General features: G+C 45.0%; 2 protein-coding genes and 1 long non-coding RNA gene across 8 annotated transcripts in view; 1 reads left to right on the top strand and 2 right to left on the bottom strand.

The window, feature by feature from the left end:
* The window catches only part of TEX26 (testis expressed 26), a 50,022-nt gene extending 49,734 nt beyond the window's left edge, over positions 1-288 (bottom strand). For 5 of the 6 annotated variants that reach the window (XM_063595697.1, XM_003826862.5, XM_055096585.2 and 2 more), the window contains exon 1: positions 165-288. In XM_063595697.1, coding sequence (XP_063451767.1) covers positions 165-225 — 61 coding nt within the window. In that variant the 5' untranslated portion in view covers positions 226-288. The remainder of the gene's footprint in view (positions 1-164) is intronic. The other variant, XM_057299647.2, reaches the window with a different exon arrangement.
* On the top strand, positions 269-11,093 carry LOC103783029 (uncharacterized). Its single transcript, XR_004665854.3, has 3 exons — positions 269-1,698; positions 2,070-2,143; positions 10,107-11,093. It is a non-coding gene; the product is annotated as an uncharacterized LOC103783029 (long non-coding RNA).
* On the bottom strand, positions 7,397-26,971 carry MEDAG (mesenteric estrogen dependent adipogenesis). Its single transcript, XM_008952206.5, has 5 exons — positions 26,191-26,971; positions 15,460-15,569; positions 11,846-11,958; positions 11,126-11,411; positions 7,397-8,657 (listed from the first exon to the last, which is right to left on the bottom strand). The coding sequence occupies exons 1-5, from the start codon at positions 26,466-26,468 to the stop codon at positions 8,533-8,535; spliced, it is 912 nt and encodes a 303-aa protein (XP_008950454.1). The 5' UTR covers positions 26,469-26,971; the 3' UTR covers positions 7,397-8,532.
* Between the last annotated feature and the right edge of the window lie 318 nt (positions 26,972-27,289).

The raw sequence follows: 27,289 nt of genomic DNA, 5'->3' as shown, positions 1-27,289 counted from the left end.
ATGCCCTGTCATTCTCCCTGACTCCCCGTCTTTTCCTCAGTTGAGCATACTCCTAAGAGCGATGCCACACCCTTAAATACTAAGGCCCCTTTTTCTCAACAGGACGCTTTCCCCGGGAAAGACCCCAGCCCCGCCCCGCAGACCGGCAGAGTCTGCTGTCTTACTTGGCTGGAGGTTGTGGTGGCAGAGAGAGGGATCCGGAGCCCTGGGCCCAGGCTGTTCCATTCTGCCCCAGGAGGCGGCCGCGGGGCCCTGGCTCCAGCTATCTCAGCGCTTGCGGGAGCCGCGGGCTGCTTTGTGACGCGTCGCCATGGAGGCAAGGATCGGGTTCCAGGGAGTTCTGCCCCTGCCAAGGGGTGCTGGCCACGCAGGAGGCTTAACCTGGCCGGCGCGGGAATGGGGTGCAGAGAGCAAAGAAATGTGGCTTTGATCTTATGGATGCCTTACTTTTACATTATTTGTACAGTTCTTGCAGTGAGCTTTCCGGACCACTGTCTTGTATGTTTCCTAAGAAAAGCAAAAAGGGAAGAGATTGAAGAGAAAGTAGATTTTCAACTACAAACTTTCATCCATTTGCTTTCTGCTTAAGCAAATGTGCGCAAAGTTGTCATGGATTTTTGCAGTCAATAAAAACCAAGCAAGAAGACTGAATCCCAAGTCATCTGGTATAAATGGAAGCAGTTTCTGTGATAGTTCCACGCGGTCAGAAGGGTCATCCTGGCTTAGGAGAGGGGCAGAAGAGGAAATGCACGCGTGGAAACAGGAGTGGGCAGGGAGGATGTGACACTGTCCTCCTCACCAGGCCACGTTCCTGGCACCAACCATAGTGTTTGTGAGGGTCAATTTAATTGTTCTTGTGCTCTCATAGAGGAAGCTGTGTCTTTCATCCCCTTGTAAGAGTTTTCACTGATGAAGGGGGTCTTTTATCTTCATATCTTGGGAACTACTGAAACTGTTTCAAAGAGTCAAAGACACCAATAACTAACAGAAATTCTTGTTTTCAGGGGCAGATAAGAAAAGAAACAATTTGCTGAAACTCCCTCTGCTTGTAACACAACTGACTGAAATCAGCCGGAATCAATATGGCCAAATGCAGTTTGCGCACAGCAAGCTTGCTGTTGTCACAGCCTGAATTTCTACTGCATGTTTCATACGAACTCCCTCCAAATTTGCACATGGGACCTACCAGGAAGCATGAAGAGAGAGCCATGCATGCCTGAAGACTTCCCAGATGTTCCCTTTGCTTCCACCAATCACCTGCTAATCCCAGGATCCAACCCTAAACCTTTTGTAATAAAATTACTGCCCTAAAGCCAGTACAAGAAGACAGATTTGAACTGGACTTCTGTTTCCTCAGAAGTTAACTTGCAATGTGAAGCTTTCCTTTTCTCAAAAACTTGGTGTCATAGTGTTGGCTTCTAGTGCAGTGAGCCCCTTTTGCTGGATAACACTACCTGGTAATTTGACATACTAGGTGGTTAGTAACTACTGACTGTCTCCAGGTTACAACACAGTTATTACCTACTTGGGTGAAAAGAGAAGACAGGAAATACATTTTGGAGTTGGCTGGCAACCTGTTTACAAAGCGATTTACAACAGTTCTTTATTCTTAAGGGGCTATTCTAATATAAGACCTCAGAGAAACAGTGCAGTGTGACAAAGGAGGAATTTATCAAATGAGACAGAAAAAGCATCAAGGTAAGGATCCCAAATATATGTGCAAGGAATGTCTTTAAAATGAAGAGCTAAACTAGAATTTTCTGAAGGTAGAGTTCTATCCATATAATGGAATGAATATAACACATTATAAACTCTCATGTTTTGAAGCAATGGAGGGTGGAACACATTAGAAGGCATAGATGTTATTAAAAGGAATGAGTCTAAATTAGGATTTAGTAGTGGCATCTAAATTTAAAAAGTAGCACCCAATAACAGATTACTGTCTGGAAATGGTAGAGCTAATTAGCATAGCATAATTTAAGAGGAATATATTTTTAAAATAGAGCAGCAAGTATATAGAATTTTGAAAGTGAATTCTTATTAATATCTTACAATTTGTCTCATTTTAGGCAAGCTGTGAAATGGTGCGGTAGGAACCAAATAGAGAGCCAAAGGATCTCTCTGTCACTGCAGGCCCTTAGGGGTAAGCAAATCCTTCCCTGATCCCTGGTCTCCTTATCTGTAAATAAGAATACTAGCACCCACCTCACTGTGCTGTAAACATGATGAGTTCCAACAATAATTTACAAATTGTAAAATCACACAAATCTAAGATATTGCTCTTGTTGCTATTCTGATCTTCATTCCTTTTATAGTCTTTCTACTTCAAAGTGTATTTTTGCGTGGGTCCATTTTATGGCTATTGGTATAGCACTATTCCTGCCTTTGAATTCTGGTTGCCTGAGGCAACCCTTCTAAATGATTAAGTAGAGTGTATCCCCCCTGTTTTCTTCTCTCCCTCAACAAATACTGACCGTGCACTGAATATGAGCTGTATGATGGCATCGGGGCAACACCCTGATTATTATAGTGAACAACTTCCTAGAAGAGGAGGTGCCTGAGCTGGGTCCTCAAGGATGCTTGGAGTCAGCCAGGTGAATAGGGGGAGGTGACAGGTGACACAAAGTAACGCAAGGGCCCAGAGGCATGGAACAGTGTGTGTAGTCCCAAGACCTTTAGTAGTTTAATATTGCCATATTGTAAAGTGTGTCAGGGGAAACTGAGAGCCGGCTGGGGTGGAAGGCCCTGCAGGCCATCCTGAGAAGCTTGGACTTCACCTGAGCATGCTTGGGTTAAACAATGCAGTGAAGGGGCCAGGTTGGAAGTTTAAGTAAATCCTGGCCTCTCATTCCAGAAGGAGGAGAGGCAAAATTCCACATCATTCTGCCAGAGTAAGTTAATCATTCAGAAATTAAAGCATCTAGGTTACTAATTTAGGTTACTGATATGTCTTTAGCAGAGTTTCAAATTGATCCAAAACAATTGAGAATAGTTGTATTGAATGGGTTAAATGTTAATTGGTTGTTTTCAGTTGAAGTGATTACAGCCGAGCGTGGTGGCTCATGCTTGTAATCCCAATACTTTGGGAGTCCAAGGCAAGAGGATCCTTTGAGCCTAGACGTTTGAGACAAGTCTGGACAACATAGGGAGACCCCGTTTCTACAAAAAAATGAAAAAATTAGGCATGGTGATGCATATGTGTAGTCCCAGCTACTTGGGAAGCTGAGGTGGGAGGATCAATTAAGCCCATGAGTTTGAGGCTGCAGTGAGCTGCAGTGGTGCCACTGCACTCAAGCCTGGGTGACAAGAGAAAAACCCCATCTCCAAAAACAAAAAACAAAAAATTTGCGACAATTTCTTTTTGCATGCACACACGCATCTGCGCATGCATGTCCATGCATGTGCGCGCACACACACACAAACACACACATAGAGAACATGATGTGAAGTAGTAAAGACTGGGATGGGTGGTAAGGGTGAAGAGACAGCACATATAGAACACTCAAGTTTGAACTATAACAGAGAAGAAAACCTCTAGCCAGGGGAGGAGGAGGGGCTCAGGTAGAGAGTTATTACTTAAAACAGGGGAGGAGCAACCAAATTCCTAGGCCAAGGGTCAGGAGCAGAAAGATAGAGCTTGAAGCTACAGTAGAGAGCAGATGGGGTCCAGGCCTGGAGAAGATGGGTGTGCTGGAGAGCCGCTCCCCAATCTGAGTGTGCATATCTGCCCCTGGGCTTGTGTGTGCACATGGCTTCAGACTCAGGAAGTCAGGCGGAGCCTGAGCTGCTGCATTTCTAACAAGATCCCAGGTGATTCACAGAGTTTGAGATGGACAGCTCTAGAACCTTGCTGTGCTCCGGTAACCTCAGCAGCACCTTGTTAGAAATGCAGAAGTTCAGGCCCCACCCAAAGCTGCTAAATCAGGATCTGCACTCTATCAAGATCTCCGTCTCCGGAGGATTCCTAGGAACATTCCAGTTTGAGAAGCACTGCTCCAGGTCATATGACAGGCAAGGTCATCTCCCGAATGAGAGGGAGAGAGGAAAGAGTTGAAGGCAAAAATTCAAAGAGCAAGCTAATGAAGAACGGGTAAAAGAATTGACAGGTGGCCACTGCCAAAAGCCCAGAAGAGGTCACAGACAATCTGCCACCTTGCCAATTACTTTGGATACAAAGATAACGAAGTGAAGCTTCTCTGCCTTCACTCTCACATTTGGACAAAAGACTTTCTATTACTATGCAGTATGCAATGCTTTGATTCGAGCATCCTTATGTAAAAAATAAAATAGAGATTTCTTTTAAGGAATTGTCTCACACAATTGTGACAAGTCCAAAATCTGTGGGGTAGGACAGCAGGCTGGAGACACAGGGAAGAGTTGATGTTGCAGCTTGAGTCTGAAGACTGAGTGTTGGCAGAATTCACTCTTGCTGGGGGAAGCCAATGTGTTGTTCTAGTTCATCCTTCAACTGATTACATGAGGTCCACCCACATCAGAGAGGGCAATCTGCTTTATTCAAAGTCCATGATCTAAATGTTAACCCCATCCAAAAACACCCTCACAGAAATATTCAGAATGACTGTTGACCAAAGATCTGGGCACTGTGGCCCAGTCAAGTTGACATGTAAAATTAGCCATCACAGACTCAGATCTTGTTGAGTCATCTAGGTCATAGTTGCCACTAAGAGGGGTTGTAGGTAAGTAGTCCAAGAATGATTTTGGTCCTCTTATTGGAAATTCCAGAAAAAAATTATATAGTTACTTTCTATTAGGATAGTCTAATTTAATGGGGTAAACTCTAAGCTCTGCTTCTAACTTGGTACTTACCAAATTTACTTACATTTCATCTAAATAAAACCATAACAGCAAGTTTAGACTATTGATTCTATCAAAACCTCATCAATCCCTTTTATATGTGACCTCCCTCTTCAGCCGGCCCTTCTCTCCCTAATTCTTCTCTAAACTCTTTTTTTTTTTTTTTTTTTTTTTTTTGTATTTTTTGTAGAGATGGGGTTGCACCATTTTGCCCAGGCTGGTCTCAAACTTCTGGGCTCAATCAATCCACCCACCTCAGCCTACCAAAGTGTTGGGATTATAGGTGTGAGTCACCGCACCCAGCCTCTTCTCTGAACACTTAAGAAACACACAGCCTGTGGCGACCATTGGGTAATTACCAGTGCCTTCCATTGTTAGTTCTTCTCTCAGGTTTATGCAAGTAGCAAACAGCACAAGTGAACAGTCATTTTAAATCTGTTATACCAGCACTTATCCATCCAAATGAATGTTCTCTTTTTCAAAGTAATCACTTATTTGAATGCTGCTTGTATTAGTTTGTTCTCACACTGCTATGAAGAAATACCCGAGACTGGGTAATTTATAAAGAAAAGAGGTTTAATTGACTCAGTTCCACATGGCTGGGGAGGCCTCAGGAAACTTACAATCATGGAGAAAAGCACCTCTTCCACAGGGCAGTAGGAGAGAGAATGAGTGCCCAGTGAATGGGGAAGCCCCTTATAAAACCATCAGATCTCGTGAGAACTGACTCACGATCACAAGAACAGGATGAGGGAACCACCCTCATGATTCAGTTATCTCCACCTGGTCCCTCCCATGATACATGGGGATTATTGGAACTACAATTCAAGATGAGATTTTGGCGGGGACATAGCCAAACCATATTACTGCTGCTATCACTTGAAGCATTTTTGAAATTCTTTAGATACTCCCTTTGAAAACTGACACACGCATTCTTTTGAATTTCTTCAATGGGGGCATAACTTTGCTTTTTCAGGATAGATTGGATATTTGAAACAGTAAAACAGCATTCAAGCTGATAATTAAGGTAGGCGATCAAGTTGAGCAATGTTATCTTTTAGCCAAAAATCAAGCTAGTACCATCAGGCAAAAACAAAACAAAACAAAACAAAAAAAAACTCCCTCATTCTGTAAATCATTTCTGGACTTGCATTCTTGTTGGAATAAGTGACTAGCCTCCAAGATCACTGAGAGTTTGGGTAAATCAATCACTTGGATCAATCAATCCTTAAATATTTGTTTTAAAACTAAATTTTGCCAGGCATGGTGGCTCATGCCTGTAATCCTAGCACTTTGGGAGGCCGAGGCAGGTGAATCACCTGAGGTCAGGAGTTTGAGACCAGCCTGGCCAACATAGTGAAACTCTGTTTCTACTAAAAATACAAAAATTAGCTGGGCATAGTGGTACACACCTGTAATCCCAGCTTCTTGGGAGGCTGAGGCAGGAGAATCACTTGAACCCAGGAGGTGGAGGTTGCAGTGAGCTGACATCATGCCACTGCACTCCAACCTGGGCAACAAAAGCAAAACTCTGTCTCAAAAATAAAACAAAATAAAATAAAATAAAATAAAAACTAAATTTTACATTACATGTCATTGGTTTCTATCTCTAGAACTGGATTACAAGCATCTTAGATGTTTTCCTTTTTGAATTTCTCTCAGAGCACTTGTTTTAGTCTCATTAGCTTACACAAGGGTCTTCTTTTACAAGAGTGGAAGCTCCTTGAAGGCAAGGGCCATGTTTAGGCACCTTTGTATGCCAGTATCTACCTGGTATGTGCCTATGGCACCTAGTAGGCACTCAAGCATGTGTGTTGAATGAATGAAGACAAAATGAATTAATGAATGAATGACTTGCTTAGGTCATTGTTGTCCTATGATTGTATTGATCTTAAACTGTTAAAATATCAGCATTGGGGCACATTTATACTCAGTGTGAGGCCTCTTTTACCCAGGAAGATCTGTTCCTAGGCTTTTCATCAATTTTAAAGATTGCCCAATATAACTTCTTTGTGATATTTACTAATAAAATACACTAGCACGGTGTATATTTCTTATAGGCAATCAATAAAACTTTGCTGAGTAAATATGGAATGGGTGAATGCGTTTGATTCAGAGTCGACTGAAAAGAAGTTTTAATGGTGAAAGAACCCTTCCAGATCTTTAGACCATTCCTGGGGTGATACTGATGGTTTTTCTCAATTCCGCTACTTAAAAAAAAAAAAATCTTCTTTGTCAGTTTTATGAATAGAGTTTCTGTTTCCTTTGGGAAGCATTTCATATTTGATATCCACCTAAGGTTTGTTTGCACTGGTGTAAAACTTAGTTTATTGTTAATACTCTTCATTTTTTATTGAGTGTAATAATAAATGTTTAACATCTTCTGTTATTAAGTAGCATTCCCCTTCTCTTTTCTGAAAGATCAGTATCAAATTTTATTTCCTTTCTTCAAATACTTCATAGCCTTGTTCTTCAAAAGGCGCTTCTTGAGAAAGTGGCTATGAAAACCCACAATTCTTATTGTAATTCAGTAAGTTACAAGGCAAATACAACACCCACAAACCACAATGGAAAGCTCACCTGAAGCCTCAGTCATAAATTTAATCAATTCTAGGTTGAATGCTAAGAAAAGTTTTAATTGTGCAAATGTGGTACATAACATTTCAAATATAAGTGGAAGGATCATCAGTAGTGTTATCAAAATGCATAATACAGAAACTTTTTAAGAAAGGATAAAAAATTACACTCAGGACCCATAACTCTTCCTCATTATAAGCATATGTAGTGATTCATTCATGCAGGTTTTTATATGTAGATAGGATTTTTTTTTCCTTTTCAAGAATTCCATTGTAGCCATGAGATGAAAAATGTATTATGGTAATGGTATAGCTTTCTTCTATTTTGCTTTTAGTGTTAGGTTTGCTAAAAGCTTATTTAAAATTCCCTCTGACATAATGTGTTTTCAATAAGGAGGATGCTGCCATGTCCAATACCCTTCCCCTGTCATTGTTCGGTACCATATCTCCTGGCTTCCTTCTGCATGGGTCACTTAGTTAAGAGGGAGGCCAAGGGAGTTCCGATTTCAGGCAGTGTGTGGCAGGGTTACTGTCCTAGCAACCTGGCTACTCCTCACTGTGAACGTTTCTCATAGGTGTCATATGGCAGGATGAAAAACATATTTGCCTCCCAGTGAAAGATGGCACAGGCTTTTGCCCAGCCAGGTTGGCAAGAGAACAGAACTCTTAACCCCTTGCTCGACAGGTTTGAGTTCAAGGGGTTGGATGCTCCAAGCAGAGGGCCAAACCCTGATTTATGAAGCATGCTGGGTCAACAGCCAGTCAGACCACTCCCACAAAGGCTGCCACAAAAACTCCCAGGGAACTGAGAAAAATGTTCAGGGTGGCAGAACTCTGTGGCCCTTCTGCCTCTTTGGAGAAGTGTTCAAAGTAGAGAATATCCCCCAGCCCCACCCAGTGCCATGGGACCAAGGCCTTTCCATCCTGGTAATCATAACCTTTAGGGGAATCAGCTGCCCTGGGCCTGCCAGGGCATCACATCCACAGAAGCAGAAGAGAGGAGTCCTCCATAGAAGCCATGGAGGAGCCGGAGATTGACACGCAGATGGAAGTATCTGCCTCCCACCTCCTACCCTCCCCCCAGCCTATAGTCTAGCACAGGCCTGGAGTGCGGGAGCAACTGCTACAATGTTCAGTTCAATCAGATAAATTGGTTGGGTGTCTCTTCAGATTCCAGAACACTTGGAAATGGTAATTCTGCCAAAAGAGGCTCTGTCAGAGATGATCTGGGTGACAGATTGCAGTTAAAAACATCATCTATTGAACCTAAAAAACAGTAAACAAAGCATGCATTATTACCATCACTGCAAGAAAAAAAAACCAACAGTGCCTTTCAAATTCATGCAACCTAACTATTTTAATAATTAATAGAGAATCCTGGCTTCCTCAGAAAAATTCAAAAGGCTAAACAGAAATGTGTTGCTTTTTCTTTATTAGTGGGACAAGATTGTCTCTTGCTTTTTTGTGGGCTGGAGTAAACTTGCAATGAGCTTAATATACTCTTTCACACTTGAGGGCAAAAGGCTTACATTTTGGGAATAGTTACTGAGGACAGAGAACAGTTTTTGCAGGGAATGGGCCCAGGTTAGCACCCTAGTGGCCCCGTGCTCTGCCTGTCGTGGGTGCCAGGTTTGGACTGCGTGACAAGCAGGAGGTGCATCTTGGCTGTGCTGTCCTGCAGTGCATGATGACAGCTTCCAGGAAGGACCCTGCCACACTCCTGTGAAGTTGAAGTGGCCCCAGAGCCGGCTTAGAGTAAACTTTCAAGGAAGCACTGCTTAACTTCAAATGTTCCTCAGTGTCCCAAAGATGGGGTGGACACTCTGGGCAGCCCACAGGACAGAGGGTGAGCCATGGTGAAACCGGAAAATCCTGCCCAGGCTGCTGGGGCTGATAGGTGAACTCAGGGGTGTCAGAAAAAGGCCCAGGCACATATGGCACTGCAGCAAAGGGTCCAGTTAATCATCCCCTCCAAAAGGATCAGAGTATAATCCTCCACATGATTGCAACAGAGCAGAGCACAAACACATCTTTGTGAGGAACTCCCAGGCAGAGAAAGCTGAAACAACATGGGAAGAGATGAACAGAAAGACAGAGAGACAGAGAAAGAGAGGGGAAAGAGAGAGAAACAGACAGAGACAGAAATGGAGATGGAAGAGATGGAGACTGAAATGAAGACAGAGATGGAGAAAGAGCAGGAGAGAAAAACACACAGAGAGACAGAGAAAGAGATGGAGAGAGAGAGGAGGAAGGAGGGAAGGAGGGAGGAAAAAAGAAAGAGACCACTTCTAGGATAAGAAATAGCTAGTAGCAAGCATTTTTGTTGTAAACATTTGAAGAAAGAAACACAGGCTGTGGCCAGGCATGGTGGCTCACACCTGTAATTCCAGCACTTTGGGAGGCTGAGGCAGTTGGATCACTTGAGGTCAGGAGTTCGAGACCAGCCTGGCCAACAGGGTGAAAACCCGTCTCTACTAAAAACACAAAAATTAGCTGGGTATGGTGGCACACACCTGTAGTCCCAGCTACTTGGGAGGCTGAGACATGAGAATTGTTTATGCCCAGGAGGAGGAGGTTGCAGTGAGCCGAGATGGCACCACTGCACTCCAGCCTGAGTGACAGAGCGAGAGTCCGTCTCAAAAAATGAAAAACACAAAAAACAAAGCAAAAAACACAGGCTGTAAATACAATTAATGAGGATTCTATATTTTACAGCTGAACTCTGAGAACACCACAACTTCACAGAGACTGCTGGTTTTCTGCAATTAGCAGCAAGAGTCCTGACTCAGGGAAGTTGCTCTCCAGTCCAGACTAGCAAAAGACAGAGAGAATGGGCTCTGCAGAAGACAGATCCAGACAAGCCATGCATGATTCATGCCACCTGCAGCCACACGGGTGTCAATACCAAGAACCTGCCATATGTCATCAAGAGTGTGTTAAGTGAAACCTTCTCAAGAGTTATTCTTTTGTGCTCTGTCCAAATCTGGAGAACCCTTCCAAATACTATAAAGATTGATATCTTGGCCGGGCCCGGTGGCTCACACCTGTAATCCCAGCACTTTGGGAGGCTGAGGCAGGCAGATCACAAGGTCAGGAGTTCCAGACCAGCCTGGCCAACATGGTGAAACCCCATCTCTACTAAAACTACAAAAATTAGCCAGGCGTGGTGGTGTGCGCCTGGAATTCCAGTTACTCGGGAGGCTGAGGCAGGAGAATCACTTGAACTCGGAAGGCTGAGGTTACAGTGAGCCAAGATCACACCACTGAACTCCAGCCTGGACAACGAGAGTGAAACTCCGTTTCAAAAAAAAAAAAAAAGACTGATATCTTGACCATATAGTGACTCCTCCCAACTGATCATTTTTGTTCACATTCTGTTGTACAGAATATGAACATTTGGAAGGCAGCAGTCTTTCCTAAGATTTAAATGATTGCCAATAATATTTAAATGACCATTAATACTCATTTAAATTAATAATAATATTTAAAGTTATTTTGGGGTATACTGCATAATGTAATCCTCATGTCAGAAGACTTAAAGAGGCTCAAAAGGAAAAGTCACTGCATTTGTTTTTGGTAATAAACATGCCCCACTTCTTACTTTCTGAATTTTGTGATCTATTTCCCTTTCATTAATAGGTCTTGCCTTTTGAATCAATTGACTCTCTTCCATTATTTTACTCTACCCTTTTATTTAACTACCTTCCACATATCCTTCGGAATTTTTAACATACCTCTGGAAGTTACACTGAACTTTCGGTCAGAGAAACTGCTCCTTCGGATTAAAGGCTCACTCATTTTTTCCAGAAATAACTTAATCGTCTCCTTCTTTTCTGGACTTGTACTTGACAAATTCAGAACTTTTCCATTTACTTTTACAACGGAATTACTGAGCCCAAACCAATAGAAGAAATCAAATAATGCATCAGCTTTGAATTCATATGCAAAGCTTAAATTTTCTCCATTAACCACTTCATTTCCTGGGGGGAAGAAATTCTTCACTGCCTCTTGAAAATCAAACTGAAAGAGAGAGGAACATTGCATTGACTTAATGGACATAAGTATCCTGTTGACATTGTAGAACTAACAACCGCCTAAATATCCAAAACATCACACCTCTTATTTCCCTTTCACTCTCACACGTATTTTTAAACTGTTGTCTTTATTTTTTCTATGAAAACTTTGCATTTGCATCATATTCCATCTAAAAATTCTGAACTGCTTGGCCAAAATTACATTTATTCTTACCCATTTCTAATAGGTTGCTAAGAACTAAACTCATTTTATTGATAGCAATAATGCCACCTTTGAGAACAAAGTGTCTGAATGCACTTTGTTTTCTAAGGGCCATTCTCTTGGCCTAAGACAGGGCAATAGGGCCTCAGTTCCTGCATGAAATGCACAAGCTCCTTCCATGTGGTTGACAGCCCTGGATTCAGACAGGCTAGGCTTACCTGAAGCCGGTAACTTTCTCCAATCACTGAGGAGATGACCATGTCCATCCCTCGCTCTATCTGTCTTCTTATCTTGGGGTGCCTTGTGTTTACAAGAAACGCATACGTCCTTTCTAGAAATTAGCAAGCAGAATTCAGAAACAAGTGTGTCCATGTGACATAAGCATGCTTCTTATAATTTGCTATAGCAGTGGTTCCCACCTCCTTTGAAGATTTTATTCATTTATAACCTTCCTCTGCTCCCTCACAACCTTACTACAAAGCCTCGCCAGATTTCTAGAAGTGTTTCTGAGAATTTTGCAGATTTGAAGGAGGTTCTGGGCTGCTGTAAAGGCAGGCTAGACAATCGGCTCCCACAAGGCTGCAGTTTGTAACTGGAGTCTCAGAAATCAAAAATGCCACTCTATAATTATCACAGATGAGAACTGTGCCTCCACAGCATGTATCCAGTATGGGGAAGGAAAGTGGAAGATCGAGATAGCCGGTTTTCATGTTCCTGCAGTGCTGGATTTTTTCTTCTTCTTTTTTTTTTTTTATTTTTTTAAGACAGAGTTTCTGTCACCCAGGCTGGAGTACAGTGGTGTAATCAAAGCTCACTGCAGCCTCAACCTCCTGGGCTCAAGTGATCCTCCTGCCTCAGCCTTCAAAGTTTCTGGGACCACAGGCATTCGCCACCATGCCTGGCTAATTTTTGTATTTTTTTTTGCAGAGACAGGGTTTCATTATGTTGCCCAGGGTGGTCTTGAACTCCTGAACTTGTGCAATCTGCCAGCCACAGCCTCCCAAAGTGCTGGGATTATAGGCATAAGCCACCATGACTTGCTGGGTATTCAAATCACAACTTGACTCTTACAGAAACTTTCTTATTTGCAAAAGAAAATCTGCAAAGATCAGGAAACAGGGCTGCTCCATGCTTTCCACCTCCACCACTACCCCTACCCCATGCCCAGCTCTCCCCAGCTTCTCCAGGGACCAGACATTCTGACAAATGGCTAGTCTAGGGTTCTATGGACCAAGGCAACCAGAGGTTGATTCTTCTCCCTGCCGCTACCTATAAACAATCCCAAGTGGGAAAACATCTCCTTCTCATTGTTTAAATAATACCACGTGTCTGTCCTGGCAGACAGATTTTTTTGGTGTTGATTGATTAGTTTGGTTTGGTAACCCCTCATGTCCAATTCTGCATGATTTAAGCCAAAAGAAAGTTGTTTACTCATTAGGAAATATAAAATGGTATTAACCAGCAACCTCTTAACTTTTCCAGTCCCCAGCATCAAGCTCCATGGCCTTAATTACTCAGTCCTTGGTCTAAGGAGACACATAGATACCTGTGTTCTCCTCCATTTAACAGCCAGGGACCAGCCACTGTGTGATTTTTAGAACTCAGTGTTTTACACTGACTTTGAGATATCTCAGAGACAAACCTTCAGTCCACCAACAGCAAGTGTTTACGTCCTCGAGGAAGGCATTTTAAACTAACCTTATTCGTCTTGTTTTTCTTACCCATGTTTTTCTTTCTCCAAAATTATTTTTTGGGCACTTTAGATATAAGCTGCCTTATATCCTCTTTAAGACAATAGATAAACAAAGCAAGCAAACTCCTTGATACCTTCAATTAAATCTCATGTAAACCAAACCAACACCTCTGGGCTCATTATATGCTCATGGCCACCACACTCCACAGTTGTGCTGATGGGGCAGGTTGTACACTGCCTAACTCTAGAGGCTGTCATTCACATTTACAGACATTATTTTTATATTATGACAAACTTGTGGGAAGCATTAGTAATCGTCTTGAGGAAATGGTGGCTTTTTCTGATTTGCACAAAAGTGCAGTTTAGAATAACAGCAAGACTAGACATATTGCCTTAATCATAATTTTGCAATTTAAAATTGACCATCTTAAGCTTTGTGTCATAGAGCCTCTTCATTTTATGGCTTTTATCACAATTAACTAGTACTGGGTTTCTGGATTTCTGTTGTGGCAATTCATCACATTATAGCATGCCTCAGACACGTGCCTCCTTCCATGATAGTTGTTCAACAACTTCATACATTCTGTAGGCTACCTACAAATTCCTCCTTGTACCACTACCTATACTTTCATTTAAATGTTAAAATGAAGAGGGCTCTTACTCTTTTTTTAGATTCCTCCTGAGTGATCGGTGCAGGAGGTGTACTTGATACAGCTGTGAATTACATTCCTAAAGAACTATCTGGCTTTCTGGTTATAATCAAGCCAAAGAACACGTGGGCTTCAGATGTTCTAACGAGCACTTCTTGTTACTGGGCATTCTGTTCCTGGCCTCTCCTGCAGAAAGAACATCGTGACTTTTTATTGTCAAATGAGCAGAGAGAGCTCCACAAATTTGAATGAGAGTGAATGTTTGGGGAAATCTATTTGAAATTCGTAGATCATTTCTTATTTCCTTGGACTCATTTTAAGAATGTTAGTTAGAAGCAAGTTTAAGAAATTCTACTTCTATTACAGAACGTTATGCCCATGACTTCCCCCACATATCATTCTGAGCAGGAGGAGGAAGGCAAAATGAAGACATTTTCATACTGAAATTTGGTTTAATATAGTTGCTACCAGCTAATCTGATTTCTTGGAAGAAACAATAAAGAGATGTGTCTAAACATGACCTTCCAACATCATGGCATGAAACAGAAAAGCATCCACAATGGCTATTTATTTTCTTAGTTTCCTCATCCATAAAATGGGAATAGTGTAAGCACCTCCTAAGTGGGATAATTACGCATCCTAGTTTGCCCGGGTCAGTTTATACCTTCTTCCCAGAATAATTATTGATAGTAATGATGTTCATGTTCATAACGTCCTGAATTGATAAGCCCTACAAAGTTGTTGTGGTGATCCATTACATTAGAGCACTTCTTAGACATAGTAGGTGTTTGATACGTGGTAGAGCATGTTATATATCATCCTCATCACTCTAGTCATTTCTGCAACCTCCAAAGGCTCAGAATGTCAGATCACTTCCCACCTAGGCAAGAAGTAGAAAAGAAGCTCCCAGACAGGTGGCTTCTGCCCTAGGATCATTGAGGGGTTTGTTCTGCAGGCATGTGCTGTGTTTCAGGTGGCCTCACACACCAGGCTCCTTGCTGTCTACCTTGTCACAAGCTGATTTCTGCCCTGCTCATCAGTCCACACCTCAGCCCAGTTTTGTCCCAGCAAGGACCAAACCAAAACTATTTATATACTGATATGGTTTGGATTTGTGTCCCTGCCCAAATCTCATGTCAAACTGTAATTCCCAATGTTGGAGGAGGGGCCTGGTGAGAGATGACTGGATCATGGGAGTGAATTTTCCCCTTGCTGTTCTCATGATAGTGGGTGAGTTCTTGCTAGATCTGGTTGTTTAGGAGTGTGTGGCACCGCCCCCCTTCCGCTCTCTTCCTCCTGCTCCATGTAAGACGTGCCTGCTTTCCCTTCGCCTTCCACCATGATTGTAAGTTTCCTGAGGCCTCCCCAGAAGCAGAAGCCTGTATAGCCTGCAGAACCGTGAGCCAATTAAACCTCTTTTCTTTATAAATTACCCAGTTTTAGGTATTTCTTTGTAGCAGTGTGAAAATGGACTAATATAGATACTTACCTTTTGAGGTGTCTTTTTTGGTCTGTACATTAATAAAGAACAACATTGGTTTGCTCAATATAGTTTCCCTGTAGTCTTTATAATCACAGTAGTTGGTCAGTTCCACATACCTATGAAAAAGCAGAGATCATTGCAAATGTAACATACCCTTTCATCTAAATTAGGAAGGGGATGTACTGGACAGGTATCTGCCATAGCCACAGACCTTGGAGGGAAGTTCCTTGAAATGCATCCTTACAGAGGTCACCATATAAATGAATCTTTCTGGTCATGGCTGATTGGCTGAAGGATCAGCGTGCATCCCACAGGCAGCCATGGCCCTGGGGGTGTCCTGGCATCAACACTTGGCTCTCAGACTTTACCAGATGATCACCAGTATCATCTGTCGTTTGGGCTAAAAGCGTTCATTTGAAGCTATAAGAGCTCTAAGTCCCTCTGAATTGATAATGAATTAGACATAATAGTAGAATTAGCTGAATTTTCTCCAGTGGAGTCATCCTGTTTAACTTGTGGGTCTTGAATTTTCCTTTCCTTCTCCCCACTTCCCCACTAATCCCAAGATAAACCAGCCCCCTCCATAGATTACAGAATCAACCAATATTCATATGAGCTATTACTAGTTCACATCTCCCCTACGCTGAACTTGCGTAATTAAAAAACTAAAACAACTGATGTTGGACTTTTTGCTACATCCTTGTTAAATTTAGCCTTTTTGGTTTTCATTATTCTCATTTAGGAAGATCTTTCTGAATCCTGACTCTGTCATCCAGCATGTTAGCTTTCTTCCCTGCCCTTCACATCTTCCAAGCAGCCTAGCTACATCCCTGTCCGCATTGTTCATAAAAAGGTCCAAGTGCAGATTAGCTTCCTTCAAGAAGTTAGTTAATTTTCTAACTAAACCCAAGCTCAGATGCCATGTGGATGTAGGCAGGCTGAATGGCCCCCAGCAGGCTGAAGGATGCGTCTGCCGCAGTCTCTCTGAAACACAGAGCTGGTTCCCCATTGACACAGCTGCGAGCATCTGCACGGAGCGAATGGCTGGCTGAGCTGAGCGCGCGGGCTGCCTTTTGCTACACCACAGCATGTTTGTTTCTTATATCTAGTCATCAGCAGAGACAGCTCCAAGCAATTCTTTCTGGCTGATTGTCCTTCCAGTGCCTGACATGAAAATCACAGCCTTGGCGAGAAAACAGCCGCTGCAGGGAGTGGTGGCCACAGTACTCTAGGCATCCCTCGCCTGCGTCCACTTCCCACCACCCCTCGGAGGGGCCAGCACACAAGACAGTGACCGGGGCATGTGTCAAGAGCATGCGAGAGAATATCTACCCTGAGGCAGGAAAACACGGCTTCCGCTCGGCTGTCTCCCAGCTTGGTTTCTTAGAAATCTATGTCATTATCTTTCTGCTGGGATTGTCAGACCTGATTTTGAGAGCATTTAAAACCTGACCCCTGATGGAGCCTCTAAAATGCTTCCTGTCTTCTATTTCACCAAGCTTTTAAAGCAGTCTCCACCTCCCACCACATCTGTAGTGGTGGCTGCTTGGGAGCTGTTCCTGGGGTAGGGAGGGGAACATGGGGCTGCAGTGTTCCAGAGAAGAAAAAGGTGGGTGTGGATGTTGATGCTCACGGAGTGGGTGAGGATGGCAGGAGTAGAGGAGAGGATGATGGGAATGGAGGAGGGGCGCTGGGGTGGGGCGCTGGGGTGTTACAAGGGAATGGATGGCCAGGTAAGAGAATGCAGACCCACACGTGGCTTTGGTATGGTTCTTCCTTCATCCCTCCCCTGCCCTCATCCTCACCTGGGCAGAACAGGAGAAAGGGGATGAGATGGGGGAACCTCAGGAGACTGAGGGGAGTGGTGCTGGTGTTGCACATCAGCTGGGAGAGAATTTTCCTGCCCTTTTTGTGTCCCAGTTGACCAACTGCCAAAAATTACTAGAGAAAGAAAGCAAAGGAGAAGGCAGGAAAAAGAAAACCACCATTTGCTGGGCTTATTCATTCATTCACTGAGTAACTTCATTGAGTCCTGCTGATGAGCCGGGCACCAGGTGAGCATTTACATGTGTCTCATTGCCTTCTTGTGCTGGAGGGGCTCAGAGTCTAGAAAGGGGACAGTGGACGGAGGCAGTGCAGGGTGCCCCTGTGCTCGCCCATCCCTCTTGCCATTCATCTATTTAGCGGCCAAACACCCAGCACAAATATCATAGATATTTCAGAATTACTATGCAAATATTGCTTCTACATATTGAATATTTATCATAGTTGCTGAAATCATCATTAGGCAGGCAGGTAAGAGTGGCTTGGGAAGGGGGTGAAGAGAAGGTGAAGTCTGTGGTTACATGGGGGGTGAGGATACAGAGGGAGAAAAGAGAAAGAAAACCCCTGTAGCAAAAGAGGAAGGAAAGGGCAAGTCTGGTTGACATAAACATAAAAAAATAGATGGGTGATGCGGGAGGAGTTGGGGGGCAGGCTCCACCTATGACCCATTCGAGGCAGGTTTCCTATTATCCTACCATCCTGTTTACATGGAGTTCAGTCATGGTCATTTCAGCTCCTTTACTATATTCCTCAGGGAGATTCCTCTATTCTTTCAATATCTGGAGTCTGATTGTCATTCTTAATGGAAAGTGCATGGCATTTGTATACAATGCACCCAGAAATCTGCAGTTTTGATGCATTTTCCGATGACACAAATGCTAGTGCAGTATTTCCCTCTGCGTACAAAATTGATTGACATCCAATGGGTCAGTGATCCCACAGATAAAAATCTCAACTTACAAATGATCTCTGGTTCAGAGAATAATCAGTTTTCCCTGGAATTTGGTGGAAGGCTTTTTTGAATGCTACTGGGCTCAAAGAGCAGGTATCTGGCATGGTCACAGAAGGAAGCCTGCTGGATAGCCACATGTTGAGCGTAATGTATGACCTACACATGAGCTATCCATTTTCGAGCCTGAATTTCATAAAACACCTTGGATAATAAAACTACATGCAACATAATTTAATCTGCCTTTGATGATTCAGGGGTACTTGAATTTCAGCTCCTTAACAGGCTGTAAACCTCATCACAGTGCATGCCAGTTATCACTGTACCACAGATGTGTAAAAACACTGCTTATAGAAGACCTCTAATGCCAGAACTTACAGACAAGAGATTGTGCCAAGACCCCTACTTAATAAGCTCCCTATCTCTAACCAGGCCACAGATAAGAAATACCTCATTAATTCCTCCATCCCCAGCCTCCCAGTTATGGTCCAATTGTTAAACACCTTGAAATTCCATTGAAATAAATAAATGTGAGCATTCACTAAAACACGATAAGATCGGAGAATTTAGTTGTTAAGGTGCACAGATATTTAAGTTTCTGACATGTAATCACTGGTTTTAGTTTAAGACTATCCTTACTAGATTATATTAGGGACTAGTTATTTGATCTTCTTTGTTTGTGTGTTCGTTTGTTTGTTTTTTGAGATGGAGTCTCACTCTTTCATCCAGCCTGCAGTGCACAGGCACAGTCTTGGCTCACTGCAACCTCTGTCTCCCATGTTCAAGCAATTCTACTGCCTCAGCTTCCCAAGTAGCTGGGATTACAGGCGTGCACCACCATGCCCAGCTAATTTTTGTATTTTTAGTAGAGACAAGGGTTTCACCACATTGGCCAGGCTGGTCTCGAACTCCTGACCTCAAATGATCTGCCTGCCTCAGCCTCCCAAAGTGCTGGGATTACAGGTGTGAGCCATCACACCCGGCCTTTAATCATAGATATTTCAGAATTACTAATGCAAATATTGCTTCTACATATTGAATATTTATCATAGTCGCTGAAATTATTATCATTAGGAATGAAAAGCAAACACTTTAAGATAGACAGTTTCTTTAAAATCTCATTTCTTCATTGCTTTACCCTGGCCCCAACATGCTTCTGGGGTGAAAGTTTCTAAGCTTGGCTTCAATCCAAAGATTAAAAGGCAGGACAAGGCCGGGCGTGGTGACTCACATCTGTAATCCCAGCACTTTGGGAGGTCAAGACAGGAGGACTGCTTGAGGCAAGGAGTTGCAGACCAGCCTGGGCAACACAGTTCCAGACCAGCCTAGGAAAACCTTGCCTCTACAACAAATTTTTAAAATTAGCCAGGTGTGGTGGTGCATGCCTATACTCCTAGCAACTCAGGAGGCTGAGGCGGGAGGATTGCTGGAGTCCAGGAATTCCAGGCAGCAGTGAGTTATGACTGCACCACTGCACTTCAGCCTGGGTGACAGAGCAAGACCCTATCTCAACAAACAAACAACCCAAAGCAACCAGCCAAACAAAAAACCCCAGCAGGACAATGTAATGGGAAACACAGTATTTCAAAATAAGATCTAATTCATGTCCTGATTTGCTGGCTATGTGGACTCAATTCCAGAGCCACAACTCACTATGACCTTGAGGGACTTCTTTAACCTGTCTGCACCTGTTCACTCATCTGTGGAAAGGGCATAACAGTATTTTTTCCCTCATGATGAGTAAATGCAGTACATGCAATGTAGACATACGAATTTGAACCCATAGTAGATGCTTGATAAACATCATGAGTATCTCTAATCCTGGCCAACTTGGCAAACCCATAGGACGAAGTTCTGTAAACTTCTGACTCCCAACCAGGGCTGTGTTCATTTGAGTTCCCAGGAAATAAGGAAAATATCAGCATCTGATAAATGAGCAAGAGTTGCTCCTTCCTTGTTCCAATTTCTTTCCTCATTTTTTCAGTTTAGGAGGCTAAAGGGAACAGCTTAATGACAGCAACATCGGAAAAGGAGGACCAAAAAAGAGCATTGTGTTTTGCTTCTAGCAAATCAGGAGCCACTGAAAGATGGCCCACCTCTAAGACACCCAACTTTCAAAGCTGCCCCAAACTTCCCTTGGCTCTAACAATTTCTGCTCAATGACAAATAGGAATTCAAATCCTCCATGGCCTCCATCAAAGGGTGGTGTGTGTGTGTGTGTGTGTGTGTGTGTGTGTGTGTGTGTGTGTTCATTAAAAAAAATATGGACAGTTGAGCAGAGAAAAGGAAGAACACACAGTGCAATAGTCTGTGTAGGAGGCCCAGGAACTGCTTGCCACCATCATAATTCTTTGCTGTGACACTAAGCAAAAGCTTGCAGAGCCATTTTACTCTTGGGGGAAGCAGGCTGCCCCTGCCATGACTTTCCAGTGTTAGCTTGATCGCCTTACACAGAGTCTCGCCCTAATCTCTTTTCCCTTCTTCCCTCCGCCTTCTGCCCTAGTTCTACTGAAATAAAGCAAAATTTTTAGACTTCTCACTCTAATGTGTGTGGCTTACACAGACATTATTCAAGGGTACACATGTTCATGCATTCATTCCTTAAGGAATTATTGACAGTTAGTGTGTGTGAAACTCTGATGGGGCAGAGAATTGATTCATTCATTTATGCATGGAAGGAACGATTACTGAGTACCTACTGTGTGCTGGGCACTGGGGACACAGAGATGAGAAAGGAAACTGCCTTGCTTTTAAGAAGCATATAGTCTCCTAGGGAGTCAGATGAGAAAATACACCATTTTGGTATGAAATGATGAATGTATAACCTTCTTGCTCAAAGTGTGATCCTTGGACTAACAGCACTGGAATCACCTGGCATGATGAAAAATCCGGGGCTCCCCCCATAATAAATCAGAATCTGTGTTTTAACAAGGTCTCCAGGAGACTTGCATGCTTATTTAAAGTTTGAGAAGCACTGGTCTAAGACATGGTCCCTGCTATTCATAGGCTTACAAACTGGTAAATCATTCAAACATACTAATGCCAGAGAAATACATAATTCTCTGTATTCACATGTCCAGGCTCCACTGGGTTCTCTCCTAGTCAGTTAAGCCAAGGGGAGCAAGTCAGGAGGGTCCCGGGGTTAGAGCCACGTACTGGGGTGAGATGGGTAGTAGGAGAGATATTGTCCTGTCAAGCCAAACAGCCCCCAAGGGTTGGACAAGAGCAGGGGCAGGGAGCACCCCAGGAAGAGTCACAGCCTAGCCCATCCATGGGGACTATGGGGTGGCTGCACGCAGGCAGGTAGGCAGGTAGGTGGCAAGGACCAGGGGGGCTGAGAGTAGAAAGGAGACCCAAGTGTGGCTGCAAGTCCAGAGCCTGGCTCTGAAGAAGGCAAGCAGGAAAGATGGCCAGGTGGCACATTGCTGTAGACTCATCAGATCTGAGGGTGATTTCTGTCTCTGTGACCTCAGCTAGTGTTTTAACCTTGCAGACATTCATTTTCCTCACCTGTAGAATCTGGCTAAAAAAAGGCACCCCATGAGTGGCTAAGAGATTAAATAATGTGTGTAAAGCTCTTGGCTTCTGGTGCTGCTTAATGGTATTATTACTATTCCCACTTTATAGTTGAGGAAATGGAGTCCCATGGACAGTAAGTAAATTTCCCAAGGTCATTCAGCTCGCAAAGAGCAGAGCCCTTCCTCTAGACTGACTCTCCTAAAAATCTCACAGCTCAATGCATGGATGGTTATTATTCCATCAACATCACTATGTGTCCTGCTAAGGGGCTGCTGTCCTAAGCAGGTTGCTACATCTAAGACCACATCTTCCAACCTCCCAGCCTCAAGTTGGAATCTCTTCTGAGAACTGGGCCTGGGCCAGCAGACAGAGCCCAGCACTTCCCACTGTGGGATGGAGGTGAGGCTTCCCCCAGTAAACTTCCAAGTGTGTTCCAGCCCGACTGTCCTCATTTTACCCCTATGAGTGCCGCTTCACCTCACCTGCATTCTCCGCCCTGAGTAGGTGTGACTGTCACCCATCCAGGAGCAGGTCACAGCTCTGCTTTTAGTGGCTTCCTTAAAATCACTGCACTTACTTCCTTTTGTAGGCTGATTGTACAAAATGTGCACTAGCTGACATAATTCCAGTTATTTATTTGTAGATTCAGGAAATGAGTGAGAAAGCAAGATTATTTCAGGTTCAAAGTAATTTGCTGAAAGCATAGGTTCTCCTAGTTCTACTGGTTCTCCCACTTAGCAGCATCTTACCTAGGTAAATTACTTAAGCTCTGAGTCCTAATGCTTACATCTGTAAAAAGGAGAAACAGCAGTAATGCGAACTTTGTAAACTTTTATGAGATAGTAGCTGTGAAATACTTTGCACCATTCGAGTAAATGTTAGTAGCCACCATTTCTATTGTATTTATTTTTATTCCCCAGGCAGCCTCTTTCATGCTAGGGGAGCACCAAAACGAAGGGACTCCAGGTCTTCTTTGCCAAACGTTTGCCATTATATTTCACAAGAGGCTGCTTTATAGGAAAAAACGTGTGTGTGTGTGTGTGTGTGTGTGTGTGTGTGTGTCGTAGTTAATGGTAATTTTGACTTTTAAGTATTGAATGAATGGCTCCCTGAATGACCATTACCCACATCTCGTGTCCTGAGCACATTGTGTTTACAACATGGGCGAGAATCCTGATCTTGAAAGAAAAAAATAAACATAAAGATCTTGCCATAAATCCTACAAAATAGGACAAATATTTTTAAAGTAGGTTTTTGAAGGAGCTTTAGAGCTGGTGGTCATCACTAAACCTTCCCACTATGCTGGATTTCTTTAGTTTACTTAGTAGGTATGTACTTAGAAAAAATGTTAAAGTATTAGAAAATGAACCTAAGTAGGGCTGCTAAAATCATCCTGTTGCTCTCTTAGCGAGTGAATAACCTGAAAGTCAAGGTCGGTGGCTCTTAGCCTTTCGGGGTTCCTTGGAAAAGGGCCTCATGAAAGCCACAGTACATACTTATGAGGTCCCAGAAAGAAATTCTAATTACACCAGGGGCTTATCCCATATGCCAAAAATATTTGTTGAGTTAAAAAGAACTAATTAATTAATAGAGCAAGGATTCTTAACCTGGGTCCAAGTATCTCATGAACATCCTGGATGGTCAGCAAAAATTGGGTATATATTTACATTTCTGGGGAATCTACGTAGAATTCTCAAAAGTTCTATGGTCCAAAATGATTAAGAACCATTTTGCCTTTTGGGATCCCTGGCCATCTTGGTGGCTGCTTTTGGTTAGAGGCCATCCCACATCCAAGGCCGGAATATGGTGGCCGCAAAGAAGATGAAAAGTCACTGGAGTCCATCCACTCTAGGCTCCAACCCATTAAGAAGGGTGGAAAATACAAGCTGGGGCAATCTGGCTCTGAAGATGATAGACAAGGCAAAGTGAAACCGGTCATCCCCACCAACTGCCTGGCCTCGAGGAAATCTGAAATACAGAACTAAGCCGCATACTCTCAAAACTGCCATCTACCACTCCAGCAGTAATAACATTAAATTGGGCACAGCATGTGGAAAATACCATAGCAAGTGCACCCTGGTGTCACTGATCCAGGGAATGCTGAGATTTTTTTTTTTTTTTTTTGAGACAGGGTCTCACTCTGTTGCCTAGGCTGGCGTGCAGTGGCACCATCTCGGCTCACTGCGAGCTCCACCTCCAAGATTCAAGCCATCCACCTCCCACCTCGGCCTCCTGAGCAGCTGGGACCACAGGTGCATGTCACTATGCCCAGCTAATTTTTGTAGACAGGAGGCCTCACTATGTTGCCCAAGCTGGCCTCGAAGTCCTGGACTCAAGCAATCCGCCCACCTCAGCCTCCCAAAGTGCTGGGATTACAGGCATGAGGCACTGCACCCAGCCCTGAGATCTTTGGAAGCATGCCAGAACAGACTGGTGAAAGTAAATCATGCAAATCTTTAATAAAACTGGCCAGAGCTTATTTTTCAAAAAGAAGGAAGGAAGGAAGGGAGGGAGGGAGGGAGAGAGGGAAGGAAGTGGGGAGGGAGGGAGGGGAGGGAGGGAGGTTGTATGCTATCTCTAAAGCCAAAAACAACTGGGAAAATTTGGCAGCTCAGAGGAGCGAAGCTTTAGATATCTGAGTTCTGGCTTCGGCATACCTCCCACCTCCTGATTCACGAGGGCAGAACCTCTCACTGCTGCCCACGATCCAGTCCTCCCCCTCTGCCTGGAAAGCTGTCTCCATTTAGACCACATTCCCTCCTGGCCATCCTTCAGGACTGCACACTCAGTTATAAAAGCCTCCTTCCCTGCCTGAGGACAACAGATAGCTCCTTCCATCACCCAAATTATTTTCGGAGGCTCCTTGCTATTTCCCAGGTACAAAAGCCCTCACAGAATTGCTTATACAATGATAGCCTATTATTTGTTGGTTTGTATTTGCACCCTGGTCTGTGTTACCTGGTCATTGTGGCCCAGTTGTTTATTCTAGATTCAAAGCTGTCAGGGGAATCACTGTTGTTTAATTTTCTTTTGTGTGGGAGGTGTTCAAAGCAAAAGTTAGATGACAGACTTCAAAATCATTTCAGATTCTGCAGCACTGTTTGCTACAATTAGGAGAACTGGTTCTGTCAAAAGCCTAACTTACGGCTTCGTTCATTCTGGACATTTTTATTTTTCACACCCTGCTCTCAAATACAATGGGTATCTTCTTTTTAAATCTGCACACATCTGACTCAGTTCCTCCCACAGTCCTCCGCTTATGGTTTGGAATTGGAATTTTCATTTCACTAGGAAAGGGAGAAATTCTTGCTGGGGAATGGTTCTTCAGGCATTCAGAGCCCTCACTATCTTTGGAAAAGCAAGGTTTTTTCTCCAGGAGTTTTGAAGACTGCACGTTCAATATCTCATTTTGTTTGCTTGCCTCTCTTGGCTCCCTCCTACCCACAGGGTGCCACAGCACGCTGTCTTTCCCAGTAGCAAAGGCGCTGTGTCTCAAAAGCTGGCTATCTTATTCATTTCTGAGTCAGACTCTAGACCATGCTTGCCTCTTCAGGCACTTGGCCCTCTCAGCACAAATATAACAGGGCTTTGCACTCCAGGCCCTTGCCAAGAGTGAACTCTGGAGGCCTGAGGCCATGTGGAATCAGGCCTGAAGTGCCCTCCTTTACCACGTGGCACCAAAGCCTGCTTCAGATGGCTGGGCCACATCCTGCCGGTCTGCCAAGAAGAGCTTGGGGGCACTCTGGCCACAACAGTCAAGCATCCTGGGGGCCTCCTTCCCATTAAGGCCCTCAGGTTTCGCACTTGTTTCCCCAGAACTTATCTGTGCCGTCCACAGCCCACATGGCCCCGGGCTGGACTTCCAGGGGCTTTGTTCCCTTCTCAGCTGAGGTTTATTTGTTTACTTTTGAAACACGAAGGGAGGCCAGAGATGGGAAACTTTGAGCTTTTGCATGCTTCTCCACTCGCTCTCCTCACTGGAGAGGGCTGGCAGTGCTCAGAATGGTGCATGCCCCCTGCTCCTCACCGCCACCCATGCTCCAAAGCCAGGATGTGAAGTCTTGCAGAGCTGCAGACAGCCCCTAAAGGGTGTGCTCCCAATTTGAGCTCATCTGACCCAGTTAAGGAGCCAGAATGGGAGAAGCATCCGCCAGTCATGAGCTCTGGCTGGGGGCCCCTGCCCTCCCCCTCGCGCCCAGTCCTGATGCCCTTCTGGGCAGCTTCAAGCAGCAGCTGCAAAATGTCAGTGCAAGAGGCAGAAGAACCAGGGCAAGCGTGCAGGCTCCGGGTGACAGAAGCAGAAGGAAAGTCTAGAAGCGCACGGAGCAAGGGGCCACGCGGTGTCGCGGGCAGCGAAGACAGCCCAGGCTCCCAGAGACCGCAGCCGGGTGGAGGCGTCTGCGGGTACCAGGCGACAGGCCGGGGCGCACGGCGAGGCCACCCACCTCTTGATGTAGCTGCTGAGGCGGTAGAGCTGCCCGTCGAGGCGCACGAGGCCGTCACCGAAGACGTTGAAGCCCCCCCGCGCCGCTGCCGGCTCCCCGGGCCCGGCCACCACGAGCTGGTCGCCGCGCAGCTGGAAGGCACCGGGCTGCAGGCGCAGCAGCTGAGCCAACGGCAGCAGGGCCAGCTCGCAGTCGCAGGTCCACAGGCTGCGAAGCTCCCCAGACGAGATGGAGGTCAGGCTCGGCCTGGCCACCGGCTCGCAGGCCGTCCCCGCCATGCCCGCGTCGTCGGTCCTCACACCGCCTGCTTCCGTCCGGTGCCTACAGCCCCCAGCCGGCGCCTGATGGTCCCCAGGAGGGGCCGGGCGCCCTGCCTGCGTCAGCCGCGCGCGAGGTGAGGAGGGGGTCGGTCTGCCCGCCTGGCCGGGACGCGGTGGCCGCTCAGGTGCCAGTCTGACCGCCCGGGCGGCCCCTCCCAAGCTGCCACTCGCTGGGAGCCCTGCAGGCACCGCGCGGAGAAAGCGGCCCCGGCGCAGCGCGGCCCCTTTTATCCGCCCTCCGGACGCCCGCCTCGCCCCTGCCGGCCCACGGCCACGACCCCAGAGGCTCGGGGCAGAGTTATCATCGTCTCATAACTTGGCATGCTCGAGTCTGCTCGCAGCCAAGGCTTAGTCATCCCCCTGGGGTCCGCTACTCAACACCAGCGCTGGCCCCCGCCCTGCCTGGCGGACACTGCCGGAGGCTGGAGGTGGGGAGTCCTCCCCGGGTTCCCAGGCCCTGCCTATGGTGGGCGGCAGGGCGCACAGCACCCACCCTTGCCTAAGACACCACACCCCTGGTGTTGATTGGAGAAGAAGGCAAGGGCTCTCGCCCCACCCATTCCACCTGGGACCCAGAGGCTGTCAAAGGCCAGTGCTGGAACTCCGATCCCCACCTCAGTACCAGACCTCTCACTCAGCCTCAGTTTTCTGCCATTTTAACTCCATCCAGATCGTACCCTGCATTTCCCTCCTTTCAGCCTTTCCTTCAGCTGGTTCCTGGCCCTGGATCCCTTCCCCCTAGAAATCCCACTGATCATCACATCGCTTTTCCATAAAGC

Source organism: Pan paniscus, chromosome 14, assembly GCF_029289425.2.
Source record: "Pan paniscus chromosome 14, NHGRI_mPanPan1-v2.0_pri, whole genome shotgun sequence".
Classification (NCBI taxonomy): Eukaryota; Metazoa; Chordata; class Mammalia; order Primates; family Hominidae; genus Pan; species Pan paniscus.
Note: the sequence above shows the minus strand (reverse complement) of the source record. Positions and strands in the feature narration are given on the sequence as shown.